The 25488-nt window shown below is 41.5% G+C and overlaps 1 protein-coding gene across 1 annotated transcript in view; it reads right to left on the reverse strand.

Moving 5' to 3' along the window:
• The window catches only part of Diaph1 (diaphanous related formin 1), a 95378-nt gene that overhangs the window by 43377 nt on the left and 26513 nt on the right, over positions 1 to 25488 (reverse strand). The window contains exons 2-18 of the mRNA XM_085833574.1: positions 22898 to 22924; positions 21506 to 21661; positions 20256 to 20357; positions 19826 to 19956; positions 19563 to 19649; positions 18591 to 18654; positions 17208 to 17347; positions 14309 to 14417; positions 13137 to 13247; positions 12870 to 12988; positions 11926 to 12042; positions 10845 to 10960; positions 10071 to 10135; positions 8311 to 8490; positions 6995 to 7687; positions 6241 to 6355; positions 5752 to 5760 (exon numbers count right to left, since the gene is read on the reverse strand). Coding sequence (XP_085689700.1) covers positions 5752 to 5760; positions 6241 to 6355; positions 6995 to 7687; positions 8311 to 8490; positions 10071 to 10135; positions 10845 to 10960; positions 11926 to 12042; positions 12870 to 12988; positions 13137 to 13247; positions 14309 to 14417; positions 17208 to 17347; positions 18591 to 18654; positions 19563 to 19649; positions 19826 to 19956; positions 20256 to 20357; positions 21506 to 21661; positions 22898 to 22924 — 2341 coding nt within the window. The remainder of the gene's footprint in view (positions 1 to 5751; positions 5761 to 6240; positions 6356 to 6994; positions 7688 to 8310; positions 8491 to 10070; positions 10136 to 10844; positions 10961 to 11925; positions 12043 to 12869; positions 12989 to 13136; positions 13248 to 14308; positions 14418 to 17207; positions 17348 to 18590; positions 18655 to 19562; positions 19650 to 19825; positions 19957 to 20255; positions 20358 to 21505; positions 21662 to 22897; positions 22925 to 25488) is intronic.

Genomic DNA, 25488 nt, shown 5'->3' on the forward strand with positions numbered 1-25488 from the left:
AGAGAGTTCCATGTGCCATCTGGTGGCGAAAAGGAGAGGTGCACTGCTGCTTAGAGATTCTCAGATCCCTGAAGTTTAGAAGGAATTCAAGTTAAATTATCTTAATCTGATGACGTCCTCCCTTAAATCTCCACTAGTAAGTGTGACCAGGAACTACAGCAGCAGCCTTCAAGCAAAAGTTACAAACTTTCCACCTAGTTTTAGCTCTTAATCTCCCAAGACTAGCTCTAAGAAAGCAGTAGGTTCTCCTGTCTGACCCTTGGTACCTAAAATAAAGAGGGAAAAACCTAACTCAACCAAAAACAGCAACAAAAGCCCATAGGAAGTTGTAGAAACAAGAATCAGAGGTTATGACTGACTGTGCAAGGCAGCAATTTCAAAAAAAGGGGAGGAGAAAAGTTCCAGAAGCAGAAATTGAGGCCGGGGGTCGTCTCTGTTCTCAGCAATGTCACACACAGACAAGGAAAGAGACCGTGTATGAGGGGACCTCTGCTGGAATTTCATGCATGAGTAAAGGGATTAAAACAAGATACATTTCCCTCATCAGACATTCTGATCATTTCTTACTTTTGGTGGGAGTATGAATGGGTATGAACGTCACCTTTCAGAAACCACTATGCAGAAATATAAAGTATACAAAGACAAATAGGATTTTCCTGTGGTCATGTTTGTAAAAATACTTAAAATCCTCAATGAGGACGGTTCAGTTTTGTATAAAACTTGTCTTAATCATGACAGAATACAACTATCCATTTGAAATAATCCAATAACATGAAACTTTAAAAAAGCAAGGCAAGTTTATATAAAACATCAAGAAATGGTAAAGGACGTTACACAAAATACACAACACTATTTACCATATGGAATCTGTTTGCTGTACTAAAAAGTATGTTTACACAATTATTATAATTGCTCCTTAATTTTCCAATTAGGTTTTGTTTGAAATTTCCCTTGATTTTTTTTTCACATCAACTAAATCTGAATTAATTATGTAAACAACATATGTATAGAAAAGGAATGGTTAATCATGGTCACCACAGGGAAGAAGGGAGACTGTTGTATATTTTCAGGATATTCTACATATTTGTGGCAACGATGGTTAGTCAATCAGGAACTGCCTTTGGACAGGACCACAGTAACAGAAAAGACAGAAAATGGGGACATGGTGGTATAAGCTTTGGAAAGTTCCCATTCGGATTGCTTCGATCTTGTCGCTGGAATGCTGGGCCTCTCAGAGAAAAGACGGGAAGTTAGTCCTTTACAAGAGTGTGAAACTGAGTAGGTTAAGAGTGCTGAAAGGGAGCTGGTGAGACGGCTCCTGGGTAAAGGTGCCTGCTGACCAGAGTGTGATTCTTCCACATCCACATGTCAGGGAAAATCATCTTTTGCAGGTTATCCTCTGACTTCCCCAAGTGCATCGTGGTACTGTGTGCTGCACCTCTACCCACACTAAATAAATCTAATAAAAGAATAAACACTGAAAAAACAAACAAAAACCCAGGACTGCTTAGAGGTCAGCGTGACAGCATGTGCTAGCCTGGAGAAGAGCAAAAGACCGAGTCTGAGGTCCACCTGGGCTGCAGTGAGGCTAGACTAGACTGTGGTACTGAGCTCAGGGACAGCAGGGGAATCATGAGACCCTGTATCAAAAACTAAATCAAACAAAAAATGCATAAAAATACTTAAAACATAACTGTATCAAAGGCCACACAATAGAACATTCTGAGGAGAGGAAAATGAGGAGCAAGCAGAGACAACGGGATCAAAATAAGAACACTTACTAAGGAAAGAAAAGAACGCATGCCCCAGGAAGGTGTGTGTGTAATATTCCAGTAATAGTCAGAGATGCACAGCCACAGATCCAGTGCAGACAAAGTAGAAATCACAAGAACCGTGGTTTTGCCAATCAAGCACGAATGAGAGAGGCCCTCAGTGAAGAAAAATACCAGAGGAATGATTACTATGTTTACCATGGAGTTTCAGGTGAGGAGTGAAGTCATCAAGGTGAAAGACAGGCTACAAGTTCCAGTGTCCAAAGCCAGAGCACTGCTGAGGTCGCAATACTAAACAAAGAAGAGGATGGGCTGTAGACACGTTGTCATTGTCAGTGGTAACACTTGACTAGCATGTGTGAGGCCCCGGTTTTGCTCTTCAGGACGGCAAACGGGGCATATGGGGAAGCACGCAGGACCAGCACAGTGGTAAACCAGCGAGCTAGTAGAAGGGCTGCAGTTATTTATAATGAACATGGGAGAGGAGAGGTGAGGAAGGGTGGAGGTTAAGATCAGAAAAACAGAGATGTGTGCGGCAGGAATCGTAGTAGAATCACGACCCTTCATACAATAACTGGGGAAATTCAGGGCTGCAAGATGGCTCAGTGGGTAGAGCACGTGCCACCAAGGCTGCCAATCTGAGTCGGATAAGGTACCTCCTGAAAGTTGTCCTGCGACCTCCACATGCACACTGCAGCTTGCACACATCCTGGACCTACTAAGGAAATGTTTAAGAATGACATTGTGGAAAGTTAAACTAGAAGTAGCACTGAAGAATGAAGAAGGCCAGAATTTCAGTTTGTTGAGATCTCAAGAGTAACAAGGAATAGACAGATGCTAACACAAGGGAAGTGGGTGACACAAACTGGTATCAGATTCCAAACTGATTCTAGCAGCGTCTGAAAGAGATGTCACAGAACAAAGCAGACAACACTGGTTCCACTGGGGTAAGGGTGACAGAAGAAAAGACGAGAGGCCAAAAGGGAAAGAAATGCTTTCTACATCCCACACCATCCACACACCAAAATATTTCAGATGTCAGGTGGAAGACAATTAAAAATATACAGGATCTTAGGCTGAAATATGAGAGATGGAGAAGGAGACAAGTGGAGCTTCCTGGCAACAAAAACTTGGCACAATACTGAATTCTGTAGATCCTCAATATATGTCAGAGTATAAGAAAGGATACTTACAGGCTCATTTCTACACCACAGGTGAGAGAGGCAACAACAAAAGATACATGTAGTACACTATCCCTTAAGACCCAAGTAAAAGGTAGATTTTTGGTTTTAGATCACAAGGAACTTCCCAAATACTTTGTGCCAAAAATCTTGCCCTACTCAAAATTCACGGCAAGCTAGTAAAGAAAAGCTAACAACCCCAAGTAGGTGTGTGCACAGGACTCTGCTTCTAATATACATTTTAAAATGGGCAGAACAGACATCTCCCTGCCAAGAGACTCATGACCAGGGAAAGTGGGGGAGCACTTACAATCTTGTTTCTAGAGATTTAAGTGGCTGAAGCTATGAAATTCCCTGACATTGCTGGGCACAGTGCTCGGCACCTGTAACCCCAGCACTCAGGACCCAGAGGCACAAGTTCCCTGTGACTTCTAGGCCAGCCAGTGATAAGACCCTGTCTCAAAGAGTAACAGCAAAAACTGTGTAAACACTAATAAAGATACAACTGGTGAGTGCCACCTAGTGGGCAGAAGAGTCACAGGGAAATGTCAAATACCCTCAATTTTTGATGGGGAAGATTATTGCCTCCCTCAACAGGCTCCTACCAAAGCCTAAAGCTCAAACAAAGCCAGGCAGGAGCAACAGACAGGCCAATTTACAGGAACAAAAGAGCTCAGAAACAAGAAACTAAATCTGAAAGAGAACCGGCCACATCCATCTTAGGATCTGTTTCTGTCTTTTAGTAAAAGATGCACACATTCTCCCTGTTTCGCTTCCCTCCCCTTCCCTTTCTTTGTGGTACCAGGAATTGAACCCAGGGCAAGTGTAAACATGCCTGCCCTTAAGCTGCTTACTAGACATAAACTGCAATTCTCCTGCTTCATCCTCCTCAGAAACTGGGATTATAGGAGTATGCCAAAAGTCTCAGCAGAGGCATGCGTATTTTGAACTTTAAAAAAGCAATGGTTGGAGGCATCTTACTTTAGGAAGCAGGTGTGTAGGGTAGATTTTTTTTCACCTCCTATTCTTAGAGGAGTTGATAGGTATAAAGAACTTTACGTATCAGTACAACATATAGGGGATACAGATACGTTTAACAAATAGTGGAAAGAAAATCAGGTTTAAAATGTAAAGAAATAATGCAATATAAAGAAAATCTAGCTGGGCGGTGGTGGTGCACGACTTCAATCCCAGCACTTAGGAGGCAGAGGCAGGCAGATTTCTGAGTTCGAGGCCAGCCTGGTCTACAAAGTGAGTTCCAGGACAGCCAGCAAGGTTATACAGAGAAACCTTGTCTCGAAAAACAAAAAACAAAAAACAAAACCAAAAAACAAAAAAAACCACGAAAATCTAGTGTCTACAGAACTCCTTACTAATACTGGCAAGCTATTATGCTGAAAACACTTTACAAGGGCCTCTACCACACTAGTTTTGCTAGAGTTGAATACGTTACAACCAGAAGATAGCTCCTCTTCTCTAATCCTACACAAACACCCAGGACCTAGTTGGCTTTCCCTAATCTAATGTTTCTGACTGCATCACAAGACATCGCTGCCAACAAAAGGATGTTTGCACCCAGCCAACACAGGCCTTGCAGCTGCGTGCACTCTCGGTGGGATGGTAAGCTTTTCAAGGTTCCCAGGAAAGGCAGACGTCTGTGAAGCATAGATCTAGATCAAAACTTCAAAGTCATAAATTTGAACCTACTATATGGTCTAGAATGTTATTTAACCCATATCTCCATGTCACTCTGTGAGCTGAGATATTCATAGCACAATAATGTGTATTTATCTCATTCTCTTGCACCATCAGTGTGAAGACAGAGATTTTGGAAGCACTTGTTTCAGTACTGAGATGAAACTGCAGCTCAGTGGAGAGTATCCAGCACCAAACCCCTCCATCACAACACAGGGAACTGGCTCAGTATTCAGTTTAATACTCAAAACTATTTCTGAAGGGATTAAGGATCATGGCCCTTTACTGACGACCTTGGGCAGTTCACACCACTGAAAACAGAGTAAACCTCACTGTTACACTGTTCATGTCTGGGTCCTCCTTACTTCTCAAATTTTAAGAGCTCAAATCCCTTCCTTCTAAAATTCTAAAATAAAGGCAAGCGCACGGAAAGTTTTAGAAGGAGAGGAGGAAGAGGAATTATCATCGTTGTTGTTGTTGTTATTATTATTATTTATATGGAAACCATAGGCTAGAAGTCACAGCACCTGGACCTGGTTAGGGTAACCTTAGGAATTATTATTATTATTTATATGGAAACCATAGGCTAGAAGTCACAGCACCTGGATCTGGTTAGGGTAACCTTAGGAATTATTATTATTATTATTATTATTATTTATATGGAAACCATAGGCTAGAAGTCACAGCACCTGGATCTGGTTAGGGTAACCTTAGGAATTATTATTATTATTTATATGGAAACCATAGGCTAGAAGTCACAGCACCTGGATCTGGTTAATGTAACCTTAGGAAAGCTCTCTAACTATTGAGTCTGTACCTGCACGGAAGGAAGAAACACAATCTACTGTTTCCTAAGACTTCACTGTGGGCCAATTTATGAATGGGTAGTCAGTTTATGAAGTGGACACTTGAGCCAACTTTCTCCCTTGTAGCACTGTCGCTGCTGGTCTTTTGGGCTCTAGGGAGGAAAGGGGAAAAACTAGCAAATCAACCAACCTTCAATCTCTAATTTCCACCTTCTAAAGAGAAAGTCCTTTACATATATCTAATCCTTTTCTCTAGTACTCAACTGACCCAACCAAAAGGCTCTTTTGCATTCTTACCTTTAGAAGCTGCAGAAACCAAGGGCCAGGAGGGAAAGCATCAGATATTGGAAAGAAATAGAACAGGAATTACACATGGTTCTTGGTTACTGTCAACAGTTTATAGCTTAGTCACCCAACCTCTCAAAGGCACTCACCAACCCCTACTAATTAAATAATCTGTCTGGAAATGACACTTTAAGACAGAAGCATAATCCGTTTAATATTAAAACTATCAAAATGGGCCCAATCTGAGCTTTTGGTACCACAGTCTTATATCCTTGTTAGTTATACAGACACAAAATACTTACAAGTAACAGTTCTCTTTCCTAACCCCAGGAACCCCATAATACAAGAACAGTTTCTTTTCCTTGGAATGGAAAAATCAATGTCTCTTCGTCCTGACACTCCCTTTTCTACCCTTACCCAGTGAAGGGAAAAGCAAAGGAAACCCACTTAAGGGACATGGTAAGCTCTCTATGTCTGGAACTTAAAAGGGAGGGTACTCACTCTTGGTCTGGGCGGAGAAGGCAAGGGTAAGTTTGGCAAAAAGTTCATTGTTCTCAAAGCGGTCCTCCTTCACCTTTGTCCAGAAGCAGTCCTGGGAAAGGTCCTCAGCCACAAACTGTGCAGAGAGACAAGGGATAAGAGCTACTAGGGTCAGCACTAAACGCCCTATGCTAGGACTCTAATTCTCAACGACGTTGACTAGCCTGTGCTGAGAATCAGACAGTAGCTGTGCCCTTCATGGGGGAATCAGAAATAATAATGCTTCTGGTCTGTCCACTGGTAATCAGTCAGGAATCAAAAACAGTTATGCTGATTTTCTTCCTAACCCCAAATCTCCTGGTTTCAGAAGCATTCAAGTCTCATTCCAGTGTGCCTTGCTCTACATATCCACATCAATCTGGCTATGTTTTACTTAGTTTCTAGAAGCAAAAGACTGAGCCAACCACAGGGTTTACCAGCACACTCTCAGTCAACTGCACTCTAGAAAAATGATAACTGTTAAATTACTGTGGTGCTCATAATATCAAAGAAAGGGCAAAATGTATTAAGTGAGGTTAAATTTAACTAAGACATATTCATACAGGGTCCACAGATCTTTCTGTGGTAGCATCTGAAATATAGATGTTATACAAACATAAACACAAGTAGAACCTGAAGATGGACAGACATGAGCCCTAACACTGGGTAGCCTACCCATGCACGAAACATAAGGCAAGGCAAGCAGTTTAATATCTACTGACGAAGAAAAGCTTACCTTGGACCAGTTTGGCCTCCGGAGCTGCACCTCTGGCTTATAAACTTTTTTTGGGGTTAATCCAAATGGCAGAACTGGGGCCGCAGGAACCCCAAATCCAAAGGGGGGAGGTGGAGGCACGCCCATACCAGGTGGAGGTGGAGGAATGCCAGGTGCTCCAGGAAAAGGGGGAGGGGGAGGAGGCAGTCCTGGTCCTCCAGGCAAGGGAGGGGGTGGGGGAACGCCAACACTTCCAGGCAAAGGAGGAGGTGGTGGTGGTATACCTGTACCTCCAGGCAAAGGGGGAGGTGGGGGGATGGCAGTAGCCCCAGGCAAAGGGGGAGGTGGGGGGATGGCAGTAGCCCCAGACAAAGGGGGAGGTGGGGGGATGGCAGTAACTCCAGGTAGAGGAGGAGGTGGAGGGATGGCAGCACTGCCAGGCAATTGGGGGGGAGGGGGTATACAAGCACCTCCAGGTAGAGGAGGAGGTGGAGGGATACAAGTACCTGGAGGCAGAGGAGGGGGTAGTGGGACTGCACCTCCAGGAAGAGGGGGTGGGGGTGGAGGAGGTGGAATAACAGTGCCAGAGTCACCAGGCAGAGGAGGGGCAGGGGGAACAGCAGCACTGCTAGAAACGGAAGGTGCAACAACCACAGCAGAGAGAGAAGCCATTTCATTCTTGGCATCTTCTAGTTCTTTTGACAGCTTGGCAACCTAAAGAAGCAACACACAAGAAAGTACTTCTGACCCTACTTCAAGGAGACTGGGGTTGGAAAGGACCTAAGAAATCACTTAACCCATCTTTTTGTTTAACTGCAGACGGACTGAGTGGTCACAAGATCACATGGCTCTCCTGTCACAAAGCTAGAACTCAAGTCTTTGTGTTCTTATTTTAAGTGTGCTTTGAGTAAACACTCAGTATAAAACTGAACTATGTGCTATGCAGGCAGCCCCACAACTGTGCAAACAAGTCAGCAGGACTGCAGGTCGCCTAGGCATTTGTAACTGCAGAGAAAAGAGAGCGAGGCTGTCAGAACCATAAGCTAAGTTGGACAGAAAGGCAAGTCAACATTTTAGTATTTACCCCTAAGTGTATTATTTCTGGATACTGCTGTAAGCAACTTTTATCACTCTTTACATTTTTCTGTATTTTCTAAATTTTTGTCTTATATATATATATTTGCTCCCAAAACTAAAAACAGTAAATGACAGTTTAAAACACCATCTAATAACTGCTCTTCCCTCGCATGGGGAGCCTAAGGAGCCAAGAACAGTGTAGCAGAGCTGAGCTACAGAGAGCAGCTGCAGGCACGGAGCCATCCCTGCTCAGACGTTACCTCTCCTGTCAGCTTGGACACCTCTGCTTCCAGGTCTTGTTTTTGTGCAGTGATCTGCTGCTTTTCAGAATCCAAGGCATCCTTTTCTCCTTGAAGATCCTGAAGTTTCTGCTCAAAGTCATTTTCCATCTTTTTCATTTCTACTTGTAACTCATGCCGCGCTGTTAATTCTGAATCCAACTAAAGAAGGGGGGGAAAAAACCAACTCAGGCTCCCAGCAAACTTTCTGTTATAGCTCAGCTATCAACACAAACCTAGAGTCACCTGGGAAGAGGGAGCTACAAATGAATCACTGCTCAAATCAGATTGGTCTGTGGTTCCTGTTTGTGACGAATCCTCCTAACTGCTAACTGATGCAGGAGGATTCAGTCCACCATGAACTGTGCCATCCCTAGCTAGGCAGGTAGACCTGGGATGTGTAAGAGGTAGCGATCAAGCCAATGGGAAGAGACAGTAAGCAGCATTCCTCTAGTTTCTGCTTCAGCCTCCAGCCGAGGCTTCTCTTGATGACAGACTGTAAGATGATCTAGTCTTGATCACAGCAAGGCTGCTCTTCACCCCAGAAAAGAGCCTAAGTGCTAGTCCCTAGAATTTACTGCTCTGTCCCAACTCTACTCTTCAGACCCTACTGACCACCTCCCAAGTAACGATTAGAAAAGAGTGAGCAGCACGGTCTTGACCTTAACATCAAAGTTAAAGGAAAAGAGAATGAGACATCATTTTCTGTTTTCCTACTTTTATAGGTAAAAACCAAGCCAACTAACCCAAGACATGAAAGACCTTTAACCACATCCTGGTTAGTTTTATGTCAACTAAATACAAGCTAGAGTCATCATAGAGGAGGGAGCCTCAATTGAGAAAATGCCTCCATAAGATTCAGCTATAAGACATTTTCTTAGTTAGTAATCAATATGGGAGGGGCCAGCCTATTGTGGGTGGGGCCATTCCTGGGCTGTGGTCCTGGGTTCTATTAAGAAAGCAAGCTGAGCAACCCATGAGGAGCAAGCCACAGTAAGCAGCACCCTCTATGTCCTCTGCATCAGTTCTTGCTTCCAGGATCCTGCCCTGCATGAGTTCTTGACTTCACTGCTGAACAAGTCATGGTGCCTTATCACAGCAATAGTAACCCTAACTAACATAAACCAGGACAGCTGCAGTGCACCGTTCCAGCCACAAAAGGAATCCTTAAGTACTATAGAGATAAAAGGAACTTGAGATGCACACTTATATAGAATGCCATATGTCTTTGCTGTCTTGTCTGGTGTCCCAAGAACTATACAAGATCACCTCTAGCTTTTTTTTTTTTTTTTTTTTTTTAAAAAGATTTATTTATTATATGTAAGTACACTGTAGCTGTCTTCAGACACTCCAGAAGAGGGCGCCAGATCTCGTTACGGATGGTTGTGAGCCACCATGTGGTTGCTGGGATTTGAACTCTGGACCTTTGGAAGAGCAGTCGGGTGCTCTTACCCACTGAGCCATCTCACCAGCCCCACCTCTAGCTTTTCATTTCACATTAATACCCCCTTTACCGCTAACAAAAAGATTTTTCTTTAGGAATCTTTAGATTCTGAATACTTTCAAAATATCATAGACAATACTGTTCTCAAATATCAAAAACCTAATTAGCTTCAAAAAAAGGATACACTCCAAATTTACTTGTGTTATGTGTTGCATACACACATTTGTGGATGATGCTAGAGAGTGAACCCAAGTTTCACACATAAGGAAGCCCTCTAGCCTGATCTCCTCATACACACCTTTTTTTCCAGCTCTGTAGCTTTGGCCTCAGATTTTTCCACCTTTGTTTTATCAATCATTTGATCTGAAAAGAAAAAGCAATTTGATCTGAAACAACATAGTAAGTCAAGTCTCAGTGCCAAGGTTGGCGTCTCTGCTCCTAAGCCTCAAACACACTCCAGGGCTATCCTTGCTGATGCTACCACTCTTAATGGTCTGCACTAGACCAAGAAATGTGAATTTCAGTTAACTATAATTTACAGTGTCCTCTAAGTTTTATCTATATAGTTGTTTCCTATTTTGTGTGTATCCAGTGTATATGAGTGTATATGTATGTGCTGAGTACAGGCGTGTGCATGTATGGAAATCAGACAACAACTATCAAGAGTGGTTCTTCCTTGCCACCATACGGAATCTGGGGTACAAAACTCAGGTCCTCGGCCCACATGCAAGCACATCTACTTATTGCCACCTTGCTGGCCCTTAACCTAGGATTTCTAAGTGCAACGCAAGGAAATCACTCGAAGGGTGCCTTTTTGTGACATTTATGATTCTAAGACCAGCAGGGTCAGAAAATACCTGAAGTCCCTGCAAGAAACAGGGTATAAGAAAGGGCAAGATTTTCACTATACAGAAATAAACTAAGGAGACCAAACAATCCCAGCAAGGAGGGTATACTGAGAACGAACTAAAATAGAGACTAGAATAATTTCTCTGAAAATTTCACTGAAAGATGAAAACAAAATGCAGACGTGCTGGGTGTTCAGAGGAGCCAGATATAAAAGCACGCTTACCAACCAGTCTCTCAATATCAATCTGCAGATGTCGGCACTTGAAGTCAGGATCAGTCCCATTTTTGTGTAGAACTATCTGAGAAACACATTCTTCAATCAGTTTATAGTACTGTGGCCTATGAAAGAAACAAAACAGATTTAAAAAGGAAATAAAAAAATGTATCTTCCAGAAGTATTCTGGATCAAGAAGTGTTAACCGCTTTGACATTAAAAAGAATTAAGGATAAGCACTCCAGGAAGAACGCTGAGGAAGCTAAGAGAAGCTTCACTGCTGTGTTAGCAGATTCACCTCTTCTAGATCAGCTTTCATTCTTCCTACTTCAGATACTCAAAAGCTCTTACAGGTTGGGGGCTGTAGCTCAGTGGTAAAACACGTACTCAGTATGGGGAAAATGCTGAGTTCAACCCCAAGCACATAACTACCGACATGCATGTGCGCGCACACACACTTTTTTCAATTTTTTCTTTGTGTGTGATCTATGCATATGTACAGGTATAAAAGTGCCACAGAGGTCACGAGTATCACATGGAATTACAGGTAGTCTGTGGGTCTAATGTGAGTGCTGGGAACTGCTGGGTCCTGTGCAAGAGCAGTGTGCATGCTAAACTACTGAGCCATCTCTCCATCCACCAACATACTCTCTTAACATCTGCTTCCCAATGCCCAGGCTTGATTCCAGGCTTCTGCTCCTTCTTGTCATGCTACAGCCGATCTCTACTTCCAAGCAAGCAGAAAGAACTTTAGGTTCCCCTCTCTCTTTGTGGTCATGCTCACCCCACTTACCCACCACCTCCTAAGGACATTTTACTTTATACACAATATCCTATCCAAAGAGGTACCTTTCAAGTGAATTAAAGTAGTTGATATGCTATGTCAAACTCAACAGTAGACTTACAGTAGAAGTGGTAGTAGCTTCTACTACTATTGATTTGACAAAATCAATTTCCTTTAGATCTGTAACTAATGAACCTGATCCAGTCTTTTTTTCATTTCTTTTTACCTTTCTAGAACAATCTTTGAATTTAAGGATGCTGTTTTTCCATTTAGACTCAAATTTTCCCATACGCATTATCAGCTTACCTGGCTTCATAATCATTTCGGACCAACAGGAGATGCTGCAAGATAGACAGGAAGTGTGGCTCTGCCTTTGAATCTTTCACTGTGTTTAAAATAATCTGGAAAACTTCACCAAAGTCAGTAGAAAGAAGGACAAGCTAAGGAAGTCAAGTAATTAGAAGCTGTTTGACAGGTTGCTTGTTCAACAGAAGCTAAGAGAAAGGATCAAGATACCACTTCTACCGTAACAGCTGTTCCTAAAACACCACTAGTTTCTTCACCAAGAGTGGCACTGTCCATAGACACAGGATCCCTCCCTCTAGCTTGAAGAAACTAAAAAGAGAACCATCCCAAAGTCACTTGTGGCAGGGGGGCAACTGTGTAATAGTATTATTGCTCATCAGTCCAAAGAGCTCTGCATCCCACCCTACATCCAGAAGTTATCGTGCTGTAGGTCTGGACAGATGTAAGGGCAATCTGGCTATAACATCTGTTACTTTAGTACTTGAATGACTGCCAGGGTGATGGGTGCCTTTATGTTAAAAAAAGGTCACCTTTACTAGCTTTCCTAGTCTATGCTGAAGTAAATAAAGACAACAGCTTTATTTATGTAAAATAAATAAATAAATTATATATATATATATGTATATGTATATGTATATGTATATATATATATATATATATATATATATATATATATATATATATATATAATTTGTTTTTTGCGACAGACTCTCACTGTATAGCCTTAGCTGGCCTGGAGTTCACTATGAAAACCAGGCTGGCATCAAACTCAGAAGAGATCCTGTCTGCCTCCTGAGTGCTAGGAGACAAACTCAAGGCATGTGCCACCACTCCCAGTCCTATGCCCTACTCTAAGTCGTCACTCTCCACACTATTCCATACATTCAGTCTATAAGTAAATGCACCACCTGTCTTGAACTCAGTCATCATTCATAAAAGGATATTCCATCTCCATGCGGATATCATCCAGCCGTCCCTTCAGATCAAAGAAATCTTCATCCCCTTGTTCATCAAACACGCACAGCTGTACTTTCATATCTTCATTTTCAATCTCTCGAAGCTCCTGTCAATCACAGAAGTGGTGAGAGAACCCAAATCCAAGCCTTTCCCACCTAGTGTTTAAATTGAAAACCAGAATCACCTCAGAGATGATCAGGGCTGGAAGAGCAGGAAGGCCAGTCCAGCCTTTCTAAGGAAAGGTTCCATCTTACCTGCAACACCTGATGCAGCCCCAGGCGCATCAGCTCACTTCGGATGTGAACTCGGAAGTCCAGTTCCTCAGCTGGAGTGATGAGAGCATTGATGAGCTGTAGGCATCCCACCTGAAACAAGCAAATGCAGCGGCTGTGTCAGCAGTCAACCTGATGGACAAGGATTCCACTATTTATATACATTCTGGAGCTCCACAAAAGATACAGAATAAAAACTATAGAGAAGAAATGTATGCTAGAGCAACAAAATGAGCACAACTCCGGAGAACTGAGGCACTTAAATGAATCCAAGGAAATACTATGTTACCATAATCATTAACCTTTATTAATACCTTTCCTAAGGTATTAATAAATAACTGGTTTATCCTATCAATATCACAAGGAGAAAAGTAGTTCTTTGCTTTTTAGAGAACAAAAACTTATTTTCCTTTAGGAAAAGGAAAACTAAAATATAAAAAATATAGCTAAGAACCACACTACATATTTTATTAAAAACTTAAAATCTGTATTAATTTCAATTTTATGTGCATGTGCACATGCGTGTGTGTGTGTGTGTGTGTGTGTGTGTGTGTATGTGTGTGTGTGCGCGCGTGCGTATGTGGGTGCGTGTGTGTACACGCACGCATGCCAATGCTCAAAGAGGCCAGAGTTATCAAATACCCCTGGCATTGAGTTATCCCCAGCTGTGAGCTGTCTGACATGGGTGCTGGGAACTGAACTAGTGTTCTGGAAGGGCAGTATATGGTCTGAACTGACGGGCCAACTCTCCAGCCTCCATATATTCTATTACAAAGCCAAATAACACTAAATCTGGTGGTGTAGACCTGTGTGCCTCAGAAGGGAGGAAGATCACCAAGACTAGCCTGGGCAATTACCAGGACTTGGGAGGCTAGGACAAGAGGATCAGAGATATCTAGCTCAGACTATATAATGAGTTTGAGGCCAGTCCAGACTACAAAACAAAATAAAAATATCATGAAATAAGAAATTAAAAAGGGCTCCCCAGTTCCTTCCTCAGTGGTAGATCAGTAATGAGGGAGTTATCCAGCATAAGCAAAGCCCTACATTTATTTCCCATACCACAGAGAAATGAAGGACAGGTGAACTCTGGGCTTTCCGTTTGAATTCTACTCTATTCTCCTGTTGGAGCAGATTTAAGGGCATATACATACTTTGAGGGCAATAGAGGTCCCACTTTTTAATCCGTCCAGAAGTGGCTGGAAGCGTTCGACCTCATCCATTTCAGCTCTCTCTGTCATTGCCTCTAGAACTCGTTCATTCCTGCCCAAGAAAACAGAAAGAGAATTGCCCAGGTGCACTGACACAGACATGGAGAGATAAGACAGGGAACAAACCAACTAGGAAACAAGACATCACCAGTGCTTCAGATTTCTCAAATTATTTTTTTAACCCCCAACTGATACCAGTTTGAGAGAATAATTTCCTGAAACCCATTCCTAGATTCCTACTCATGAATACAAAGTTAAAATCTTTGAGCTATGAAATATAAGTTACTCTGACTTTTTAAGGACCATCTGATATTAATAGTACCATCAATATCCAATGCACATTACATGCGGTCCACTTCTAGAAAGCTATCCAACATAAATGCATAAATATAACAGAAATATGCATAGAAATGTTTATTATGACACCACTGGTAATGGTAAAATTCTTATCATCCACAGCAAGGTCAGAATCTGCTTCAGTGTACCTAAAGTCTAGAAACTGCAGAAATGTTAAATAAGTGAAACAGAAGGCAGATTCAGCATGTGGTATTTTATACACCTACATATAATATTTTACATAGCCACGAAGAATAAGGTAAATCTATTAAGTACCAATAAAAAAGAATGATGTCCAAAATCTGTTAGATAAAAATAACCTAGCTGAAGCCGGATGTGGTGGCACACACGTGACATTTCAGGACTCGGAAGGGTGAGACAAGAGAATCAGACGTGTCTAACCTGGACCATGAGTTTGAGGTCAGTCTAGACTACAAAACAATTCTACCTTTAAAAACCTACAGCAGGTACGTACGATAGGTGGGGTAGTGAGGGGTATTTGAAAAAAAAAAAAAAAGCCATATTTTACTTTTCTTAAACCAACGCTTCCAAGAAAACAAAAACCTATTCTATATATGAAATGGTTTATAGGCATAAACTATAATAATATCTCAGCTCTAAGACTGCAAGATTTCTAAGAATCAAGGAAATAGAATGTTTATGCTTAGAAAAAAACTATATGAACTCTACCTAAGCCATTAGCAATGGGTTTTTTTCAAAGCAGGATTTCAGGGGGAAAGTGAATTGTTATTTTTATTTCATATACGTTTATAATATTGTTGGATTAATAAAACAATAATGAGCTGCACCTCATTACTAATGACGATGGTACACTTCTTTAATCCCAGTACTCCAGGAGGCAGAGGCAGGTGGACCTCTGTGAGTTCAAGGCCAAACGGGTCTAAAGGATTAGTTTAAGGAAAACCAGGGTTACACAGAGAAAATGTCTCCTCACCTGTTTCTAAAATTAAACACAGATGACAATAAAAAAGGAAACCTTTGTTCCAGGTAAAACAGTATTAATGGAGATGTAGCAGATAAGCTGTACTAGCTGAGTTTTATGTCAGCTTGCTAGAGTCATCTGAAAGGAGTAACCTCAATTGAGAAAATACTTGTCCATAAGATGGACTGTTAGGTGTTTTCTTAATTAGTGACTGATATGAAAGTGCTCAGCCCATTGTGAGTGGGGCCATCCCTGGGTTGGTAGTCCTGGATTCTATAAAAAAGCAGACCAAGTCAGCCATGGGAAGTAAGCCAGTAAGCTGCATTCCTCCATGACTTCTGTATCAGCTCCTGCCTCCAGGTTCCTGCCATGCTAGATCCTGTCCTCACTGCTTTTCATGATGAACTGTTGTATGGAAATGTGAGTGAAATAAGCCCTTTCCCTCCAAGTTGCTTTGGTCATGGTGTTTCAGCACAGCAATAGTAACCGTATCTAAGATATAAGCCTACTACACTTTTTTTTCATTTAAAAATGTATTGCTTTATGCATGTTGGGTTTTACCTGTCTGCGTGTCTGTGTCTATATGTTCATGGCTGGTGCCCAGATATGAGAAGTAGGCATTGGATTTTCTGGATTGAAGTAACAAACTATTGTGGGTGCTGGGAATAGAATCTGGGTCCCCGAGAATAACAACCAGTGTTCTTATCCTCTGAGCCATCTCTCTTGCCTCCCTACTAGTCTTCAGTAGTCACATCAATTATTATCATTTAAGAAGCTTAAAATTGTTCTAATTCACATGGATTTGTGTGTACACAGACATCTATGTGCACATGGATATGTGTATGCATGTGCATAAATTAGAGGACAGCTTGTGAGAATCAGGTTTCCCTTTGCTATGCTGGTCCCTTACATCATTAGGCTTTGTAGCAATCGCCTTTACCCTCTGAGCCATTTCAATACCGTGCGTGTACCCTAGAGTGTGCTGTGATGTGTTCATGGTGTGTGCGTAGAGGTCAGAGTTACTGGGGTCCGTTCTCTCCTTCTACTAGGTAGGTCCTGAAAGATCAAACTCAGATAGTCAAGGCTTTGAGGCAAGTGCCTTTCCTGAGTCATCTTGCCAGCTACTATCTTTGTTCAAAATGCTTTAAATCATGTTTTAGAATTCATTTTTTACAAAGAGATTTTGGAATATTTGCATATACAAACTGAATTAACTTGAGGATGATATTCAAATCTAAACATGAAATTCACGTATGTTTCAAACACCTTATAGCCTGACAGTAATTTTATACTGTACTGCTAACAATACCGCACACATAACCATTTCACAGTATGGAATTTTCTACTTGGAGTATCACGATGGTATCAAAAACGTTTCTTTTTGGAGCATTTTGGATAATCAGATAACTCTACCTCTAAGGTTCTAATATTCACTTCTGAGAAAAAATATGGCCTTACGACTTGGTGTCCTAGACAGAGTGGACATCTAAGTAACTCCGCTTTCTTCTATGCTAAAGGAAGATGGTAAAATGGGAATGCAGAAATAGCTCTCCAGGCACATACATGTCCTCCGGCTGCGGCAGGATACAGAGGGCAGACAGCAGCTTAGCTGCATCAATCATCATATTGGGAACAGCAGGATCCATGGCTCTGACCAGCAGTAGGATTCCTTCTTCCGTCTCCAACATAGTTTTGATTCCAAACTGGAAAGACAAGAAGAAAGGAGGCAGGCTTAAGGGCAACCAGCGCTTATACAGAAGGACACGTTTAGGACTCCCTGTGACGAGAATGTATCTCCTCAATACATGGAGGGATGTTACCCCGAGGGCCTAGGAATATAAGCTCTTGAGATAGAGTAGATGCAGATAAGATTAACTAAATGACAGTGAAGTAAGGTATGTTCTTAATCCAATATGACTGGTCCTGATTGCCAAAAGAAATCTACCTCCAGACACACACACAGAGAACATCACAAGAACATGAAGCAGAAATAAGAGTGTTCCATCTATAAACCAGAGCCAGCAAACTACAAGAAAGCAGGAGAGGAGCCCAGAACACACACACACTATCCCACAAAGATCTGGCTGACATGGGATCTTGGACTTCAATCTTTCAGAACTGAGACAATACATTTCTATTGTGTAAGATACCCAGTTTGTGGACTCTAAGCTAGCACAGGAGTAGAGAACACTTTCCCAATAATGGCTAAACAGAAATGATTATAACAAAGTAAAATTTTTATGACACACATAATTTCACATCTTCATAACTTAAATTCCTTTGATTTTTATTGCCCCCTCAATCCTAAGGAGATGATTATAGTAAAATAAACTAGAAAAGAAAGTAGATTTCTACTCAAATAGTAACTGCAGACTCCCTGGGTCTAAAAGCAAAATGGATGAGAAAAAGAATCCTAACTTGGGAGTGGTGGTGGACACCTTTAGCACGGGTGAGGCAGAGGCAGGAGAACTGTGTAAATTTGAAGCTAGCCTGGCCTACATAGAGAGTTCTAACACAGCCAGGACTATGCAGTGTGATTCTAAAGCTGGAATGAATGCTGGAAGTAACAGCACAGTGGCACACTCCTGTAAGCCCCGCACTTGGGAGGTGGAGGCAGGAACGACTAGAGTTCAAACAAGCTTACGGGAAGCGTGGGCTGGGACAGATTTAACGTAGAGAATAGGGAAGTAAATAAAGCAAACATCCCTAAACAACTAACAAGCTTAATAAAGGGACCCTTAGCCTACTCCAAGTCAGGAGTTAGAACTAGGGAAAAGAATTCCATGGAGGCTCATGTATGTGGCTGTCAGCAAAGTACATTACAGTACAGAAAGGAGAGCCAAAGCTCTGAACCTCAGTTTCTTCTCCCTCTGGGGAGCTGCCAACAAAGGAGAAACAATGAGGATCTAGATGGGGGCTGGAGTCAAAAAACGGGGAAACTCTCACCTTGTTGTTCATGAAAGCCTTCAAACAGCGGATAATCTCATGCTGGTTCCGGCTGTCATAGTTTCTGCACACAGAAAACAGGATCAGCGAAGTCCCTTTACATTACAATGCATCTTTCCTGACGATTGTTCAATCTTGCAAAGCGGGACAATAGGAAAGCCTGCAACTAGTAGCTGAGTAGAATCTAACAGGCAGTTATGACTGCAGCCCAGCATGCTCAAAGACGACACTGCACTGTGATACCAAAGGCTGTCCAGCCCTACAGTACAAAACACTTCCCCCAGAAACACTAACAAAAGTAATCAGCTGGCTAATACCATTGTAATCTAAGATTTTAGTGTTAAATTAAAAACCTGCCAATTTGGGGCTAGGGCATAACTCAGTTGTACAATACTCGCCCAGCAAATGCAAGCTCTGAGTTTGAACCCCAATGATATTAAAACGTGCATTAAACATGCAAACTAAACTCTTATCCCTTAACTTTTTCTAGGCAGCTTGGCACTAAATTCTGTCAAGATTCTATCCCATCTATTACTCCTTGCCTACTACCTGAAAGGCTTCACATCTGAGTACACACAGGCCCAATCACTGTATTTTGTCTCAGAAAAGATTCCAGAAGTAGTGAACACTTTGGATGGCACCATGGCAGACTAAAATGGTTTCTGGTATTCACAGACTTTATCCCCACCCCAAAGACTAAACCCAAATTAATCAAGTATATGGCCAAGAAAAATCTCCAAGTGTGATAAGGCCCAGGCCAGATCACAGTACAGCTGAAAACGAAATCAGACCCTCTGTCCAGACAGAGAAAGAATTGGAGACTAATAATCTTACTGGTCTGTATCTCCCTCCCTCGATAATCTCATCCTCTTAGCTCCTCTACAATAAAACTGTCTTTAATCCAGCTGCATATTCACACCAAGCCCCCTCTGGCCCTCAACCTAGAAAATATAAAGACCCAGCATTCCTTACCCAGAAGTCTCCTCTTTCTCATCATGGAGTCGTTTGAGGATGTCCAATAAGGAGGCTAGGCCCTCAGCACCAAATGTCTGCACCCAACTGTAAGGAATGATCAAAGACAAATATCAACTTAAATCATAAAGGCTATTTGCCAAATCTTTCCTAGAAGCTCTTTAATCACAATCCAGACCTTTCTCATATTTCCCTGCCTCCTTTGATCGTCACCACCAGTGAACTACACATTGGGTTTCTGGTAGGTTTCTCAGAATTCTCACCTGACAGGGTTATTGTTGAGAGAGACTCGAAGGGACTCAAGGCAGCTAAGCAGGTGCATATCCCGCAAGCCCGACCTCAGTTCCTGGATGTACATCATGGCAGACCTAGAGCTCTCTTTCTGGTTCATGCCCTGGAAAGAGGCATACAGAGTGAGTAAATACTGGGCCCAATCATGAGTTTAAAAGATACCACACAGATACCCACTATACAAACTACCCAACTGCAACAAACTAAGTGACAGCTCAAACATAGTCCAGGAACCTAAGTGTAAGTCAGAAAGGTAGAGCTCATATGAGGTCAGTCAAGGTAGGCTTACAGAACAGGGTGGAGCAGAGCTGAAAGAGGCACGCAACAGTCTACAAACTCAGAAAAATAAGCAAGCCCAGAGTAAGGATGCAGCCTCCTGTGAGCACCTGCCCTAGAGCTTACAGCCTTGGAAGTGTGCAGATACTGGGACACCATCTCCCTCTTGATGACAATGTCCTTCTCTCGCAAAGGCTGCTGCTTCTCCTCATTCAGGTTCATATCCACCTAGCAAAGAGACAGAGAAAAAAAAATTACCTTGTAGGTATTTTTGATTTTGTTTTGAGACAGGATCTTACTATATATAGTTCAGGCCATCCTGGAACTCACTATGTAGACCAGACTTGTCTTGAACTCAGAGAAATCTCTACCTCTTGTAAGTTTTTAGTGTTTAATATTTATTATTCAACACTAAATTATTAGTAATGAGTTGGACACAATAAATCATTAGTGAACAAATATGTTTTCCTGATTCCTAGAGGCTTAAGTTATGATAACTAATAAAAATTTCTCAGGGATAGAATTTAATTAATTTCAGTACAGATCCCCAGACATCATCCTTGGTATGATGCCTGCATGCTGGGTATCTATCACTGGATACTTTAACATATGTACACTCACACACACTTCTGGGGGCTCCCTAGGGAATAATATAGTTGAATATTTTCTTTTGTACTGCTAAAAGGAAGCCATATATAATGTCTTCTGCATTGAAGGCTGACCTCATCTCTCCGGCACTGAATAACTGCTACCATAAAAAATCAACACCAACAAAATCTGACCCAACTCTGAGCCCTAAGCACTCATTCTGGCTATGTCAGGGTGTCCACCCAAAGTGTCCCTGTTCTCACTAAGGACCACAAAGTAAATCACAACCATGCATACACCTCACAACTACACTGACTTCAGATACAATCCTCAGAGGCCGTCTATTAGTAAGCTGGCTTCAGCACTCTCTTTCCATATCCCCACGAAACAGAGACCTCAGGCCTATTGCACTCCTCAGTTTATTCTTTGTACAGAGCTCAATGTAAAATGCTTCCCTACTACTTCTTCTCTAACTTAGCCTCAAAATGGTCACCACACTACCGCAGGGCTTGGTCCACTCGTATGACGTGTTTGTGGCTAGATACTGCCAGGAAGACATTAACAAAGTAGTCAGTAATCAGATATTCCCAAGTTTAATTCACAGATTCCAATCCTGTGGACTTGTACTTGCATATTTAACCATTATTTCATTGGGCCTAGATTTTTTTTTTAATAGTAAACATCAACTTAGGAGACCACACACTTAAAAACAACCACCACAGGCCGATGGACAAAGGCCCATAAACGTGTGCTGGGAAAGAGGCCTCAGAGCTTGGACGGTGGCTTACCAGCATCTGCTCAAAGAGGACAAGAACTTGCTCGTCTGAGATGTCCTGCAATGACTGAGCAGTGGGGTCATCTCCGTACGATGCAGAGGAGTTTCTATGAGCAGAATTGGGCTTTTCTTTCTCCTTCTTAATCCTCATGCTGGTAAATCTCTCCAGCTAAGAAAGAGAAAGAAGCATTAGCGCAATCCACATGTTAACACAACACAATCCGCAACTTAACAAGCCAAACACCAAAGAGCCAACCTTTTACCCTCTTGCACCTGCTTAGTACTTTTAGTTTACACAGCCAAGGTTTTTATGATAAGAAAGGAAGAAATCATTTTTGTTAGAACTAACACAGCCCACCAACTTTATCCCTATCTATAATAATGTGTAAGAGACAGCAATGCTGCATTAAGGTTTCAAACCTCTTTAGGCTGGTATGGTGGCACACCTTTAATCCTAGCATTCAAGAGGCAGAAGCAGGCAGATCTCTGGGAGTTCAAGGCCAGCCTGGTCTACATAGTGAGTTCCAGGACAGCCACAGCTACACAGAAAAACCCTATCTCCAAAAGTGAGAAACAAAAATTTAAAAATTTAAAACCCTTCTAAAAAGAAAACCGTTGTAAATTTCTCCTGCCATTTTTAAGCATTCTTAGCAGCATATAACCAAAAATATCTCAAGTATAAATTTATCTCAAAAAAATGTGTTTCCCTCTAGCCACCCAATAATAAATGTGACCAGGGTACATGAAGCTCTTTCCCTTCAGGAGGTATCTATAACCACAGAGTTTAAGATAAATAAGCAATATGGGACAAAGAAGTGACTGTCTTAAAATCAGGAGCTATTTCTTTCTCTTCTGTGTGTTCCATGGCACTTGAGATATGAAAATAGCCAGAGTTTAAAACTTATTCTTTCAAATCTTTTAGCATGACACCTACACAGCAAAGAATGCATTGCACTTTAGAGGTACATATGCTATTTCTCTGCTAAACAAATACTAATAACCCGTCCTTAAGTGTAAGTGCTGACAGGGGTAGAGGCTGCGGTAAGATTCGGCTTCATCAGCGCAACCCACTCAAAATACCAGCAGCCATATGCAAAAGAAAAAAGAAAAAAAAAGGTACTATAGGGCTTCAAAGATGTAAGTGGCATCTAGAATGCCGGATGAGTTCTAGTTTAAAACTGCCCAACCACGAAAGTAAAGCATGCAATAGGTTAAACGAAGTTAGAGAAGACCTCGAATATTCTGACGCTAGAACCCATGCTCTCATTACAGTTAAAGGAAGTCAAAGTTAAAATAGCTGGTGAATGTTAAAATAGAAAATAAGCTAGAGAAAACAAGAAGAAAATAGAGAAAATAGTAGAGAAAATGAGCTAGAACATGCACATGCCACACGGTATCTCCTTACCTCGTCTGCCATGAGCCGCTTCAAAGTCTGGGAAACAGAGAAAAGGAGGGAGAAGAAAAAGAAAAGAGATCAGTGGAATACCAAGGAACCTCCCAAACACCAAAACGGTTGAAGGGAGAAAGGAAGAGAAAATAAATGGAAAGGCCCTAAGCTACCTCCACACACTCAAAGATTTCTGGTAAGGGGCAGTCTTGGTGATAGAGAGAGTGGAGAGCTGAACAGACTCTAAAACCAATGACCAACCAACTTATGAGAAGTGTTCAACTTCATTAGTAAACAAGGAAATACAAGATAAAACCACACTGAAGTCTGGCCTAGTGGTGCAAGTCTATAATCCTAGCTACTTGGTAGGGTTACTGTGAGTTCAAGACTTGTTGGGCTAGAGTCAATCCAGAGCAGACCAAGAAACATGGTGAGTCTGTGTCAAGATTTTAAAAGGGAGATGAGGATGGGGTTAAATGTTCAGTGGTGGAGTCCTTGCCTACTATGTAAAAGACCAAGCATCATGAACAAACAGATAAAATCACAATGAAGTATCAGCTCATACTGGTAGACACACAGCATATATGTGAGACTCTGGATCTAATCCCTAGCTTTTCTATCTGTCTAGTTGTAAAGGAACAATGGCTTGCTCATACTTTGCTGGGGTTAGCACAAATCACTGGGCCAACTTTGGAAAACAAATGACATCATCTAGTAAAATTAAATGTAAATACATTATAATCCAACACAGCAATTGTAAGCATCAGCCCTGCTGAAATGAGCACTTAATTAACAAAAGCATGTGCGGATATATCATCATATCTGAATGAGAACGTCTGAATAGCAAGCAGAGCACACTGGTCCAACGGAAAAGAGCTCTTCAGAGAAAGTGAATAAACTTTCAACTATTCACAAATACAGAGACTCGTTCGTTCACTGTCACTAACAATAAGAACTTTATATAAAGAACAGTGCTTGGGATGTAAGCTTATAAAGGACATGGTTATCTTAAATTCCTAACAGTGATAACCTGTGATTACTATAGATTATGACCAAGGAGGAAGACAAAAAGGTCTCTGGGGTGTTTATGATTTTCTACTTCTTGACATGGTCAGTGATTATATAGTGTTAACTTTATAATTACACGGCGTTTTCTGTTTTCTTCTACATGTAATCACACACACCAACATGGGTACTTTAAAGTCTGAATGCTTTAAGACTAGGCAGGTTGGAAGTTTTTTTCACCCTACTCAACTTCAACCATACTTTGTTTTTGTTACTATCGATCAAAGGAGAGGGTTAATTGCCTCTTGACTTATTCAACTAATGAAAAATCCAGTCCTGTCTTCACCAGTTATTTATCTAGCCTTCTGATGACAGGATGACCCACTCCACTATGTTCATAATAGTCCTCATATCACAATTCAGTTAGGTCCAATATAAATTAAGAATAATTACTTTGCTCTCCCTGAAGAGGTCAAGTTTGCACTGACCACTAACACTTGCCTGAGAACATGGGAACCTTGTTCAACACCCAGGGAACTTCATGTTTACTGCTTGGAACTTCAAGTTTACTGTTTATTGGGGGCACAGACATAAGAATGACAAAGCTCTACCTAAGAAGACTACAAGATATTTCCCTACCACATAAATCTTACATAGTAAGGCACATCTGTAGTGGAGAGGTGAAAGAATGAGGATTAGGAGTTGAGCATCATCTTTGGCTACATAGTGAGACCAAGGCCAGCCTACAATATATTAGACCTCGTTTCAAAAAATATATACTAAGACAAGTGAAATAAAATAAAATAATCTGTGTTTTTAGTGTTCAACTTGGAGTAAGGACCATAGAAAGGAATCTATGCAGAAAAGCTGCATTTCCCAAATAAATCCGACAGAGGGCAGCAACACCCAGCAAAATAAATAACAGCACAGACCAGTTCTATTTCTGAACCCAATAAAATACCCAAACAAACAGCAAGCTCAGCCATTGATATGGAAACCTGTTACTACAGGACCCTGAGAATATGGCGTACTTACTCAATGAAACATGTTTCCTCTTACAGATTCTATACATAGTGTTTGAAATGGCTTTGTTCAATGTTTTAAAAGTAATTTTAAAATGTTTATATATAATTTGTATGTGCCCTGCATGTATGTACATATGTGCACCACATGTAGGTCTGGTGCCTGAGGAAGACAGAAGAGGCATTAGATCCAGTGGAACTGAAGTTGTAGGTGGTTGTAACATTCCATGTAACCACTGAGCCACCTCTCCAGTCCCCACCCAAATCATTAGGGTTTTTGTTTGTTTGTTTGTTATGGAGTCTGTGATGCAGATAAAGACATTCCTAGATCAGGAAAAGTGAAAGGATTGAAAACAATGCAAAGAAAAACAAAGAAAGGAAAAAGAAAAGGCTACTGAAGCTATAAGTATGCCCAGTGCCCCACATCCCTCCAACCTTCTTTTTGTTGTTGTTGTTGTTGTTGTTTGTTGTTGTTGTTGTTTGGGGGGGTTTTGGTTTTTTTTTTCGAGACAGGGTTTCTCTGTATATCGAACTCAGAAATCTGCCTGCCTCTGCCGGGATTAAAGGTGTGCGCCACCTCCC

The sequence above is a fragment of the Mus caroli genome, unplaced genomic scaffold (genome assembly GCF_978045245.1).
Source record: "Mus caroli unplaced genomic scaffold, Mus_caroli_1 scaffold_19, whole genome shotgun sequence".
Lineage (NCBI taxonomy): Eukaryota > Metazoa > Chordata > Mammalia > Rodentia > Muridae > Mus > Mus caroli.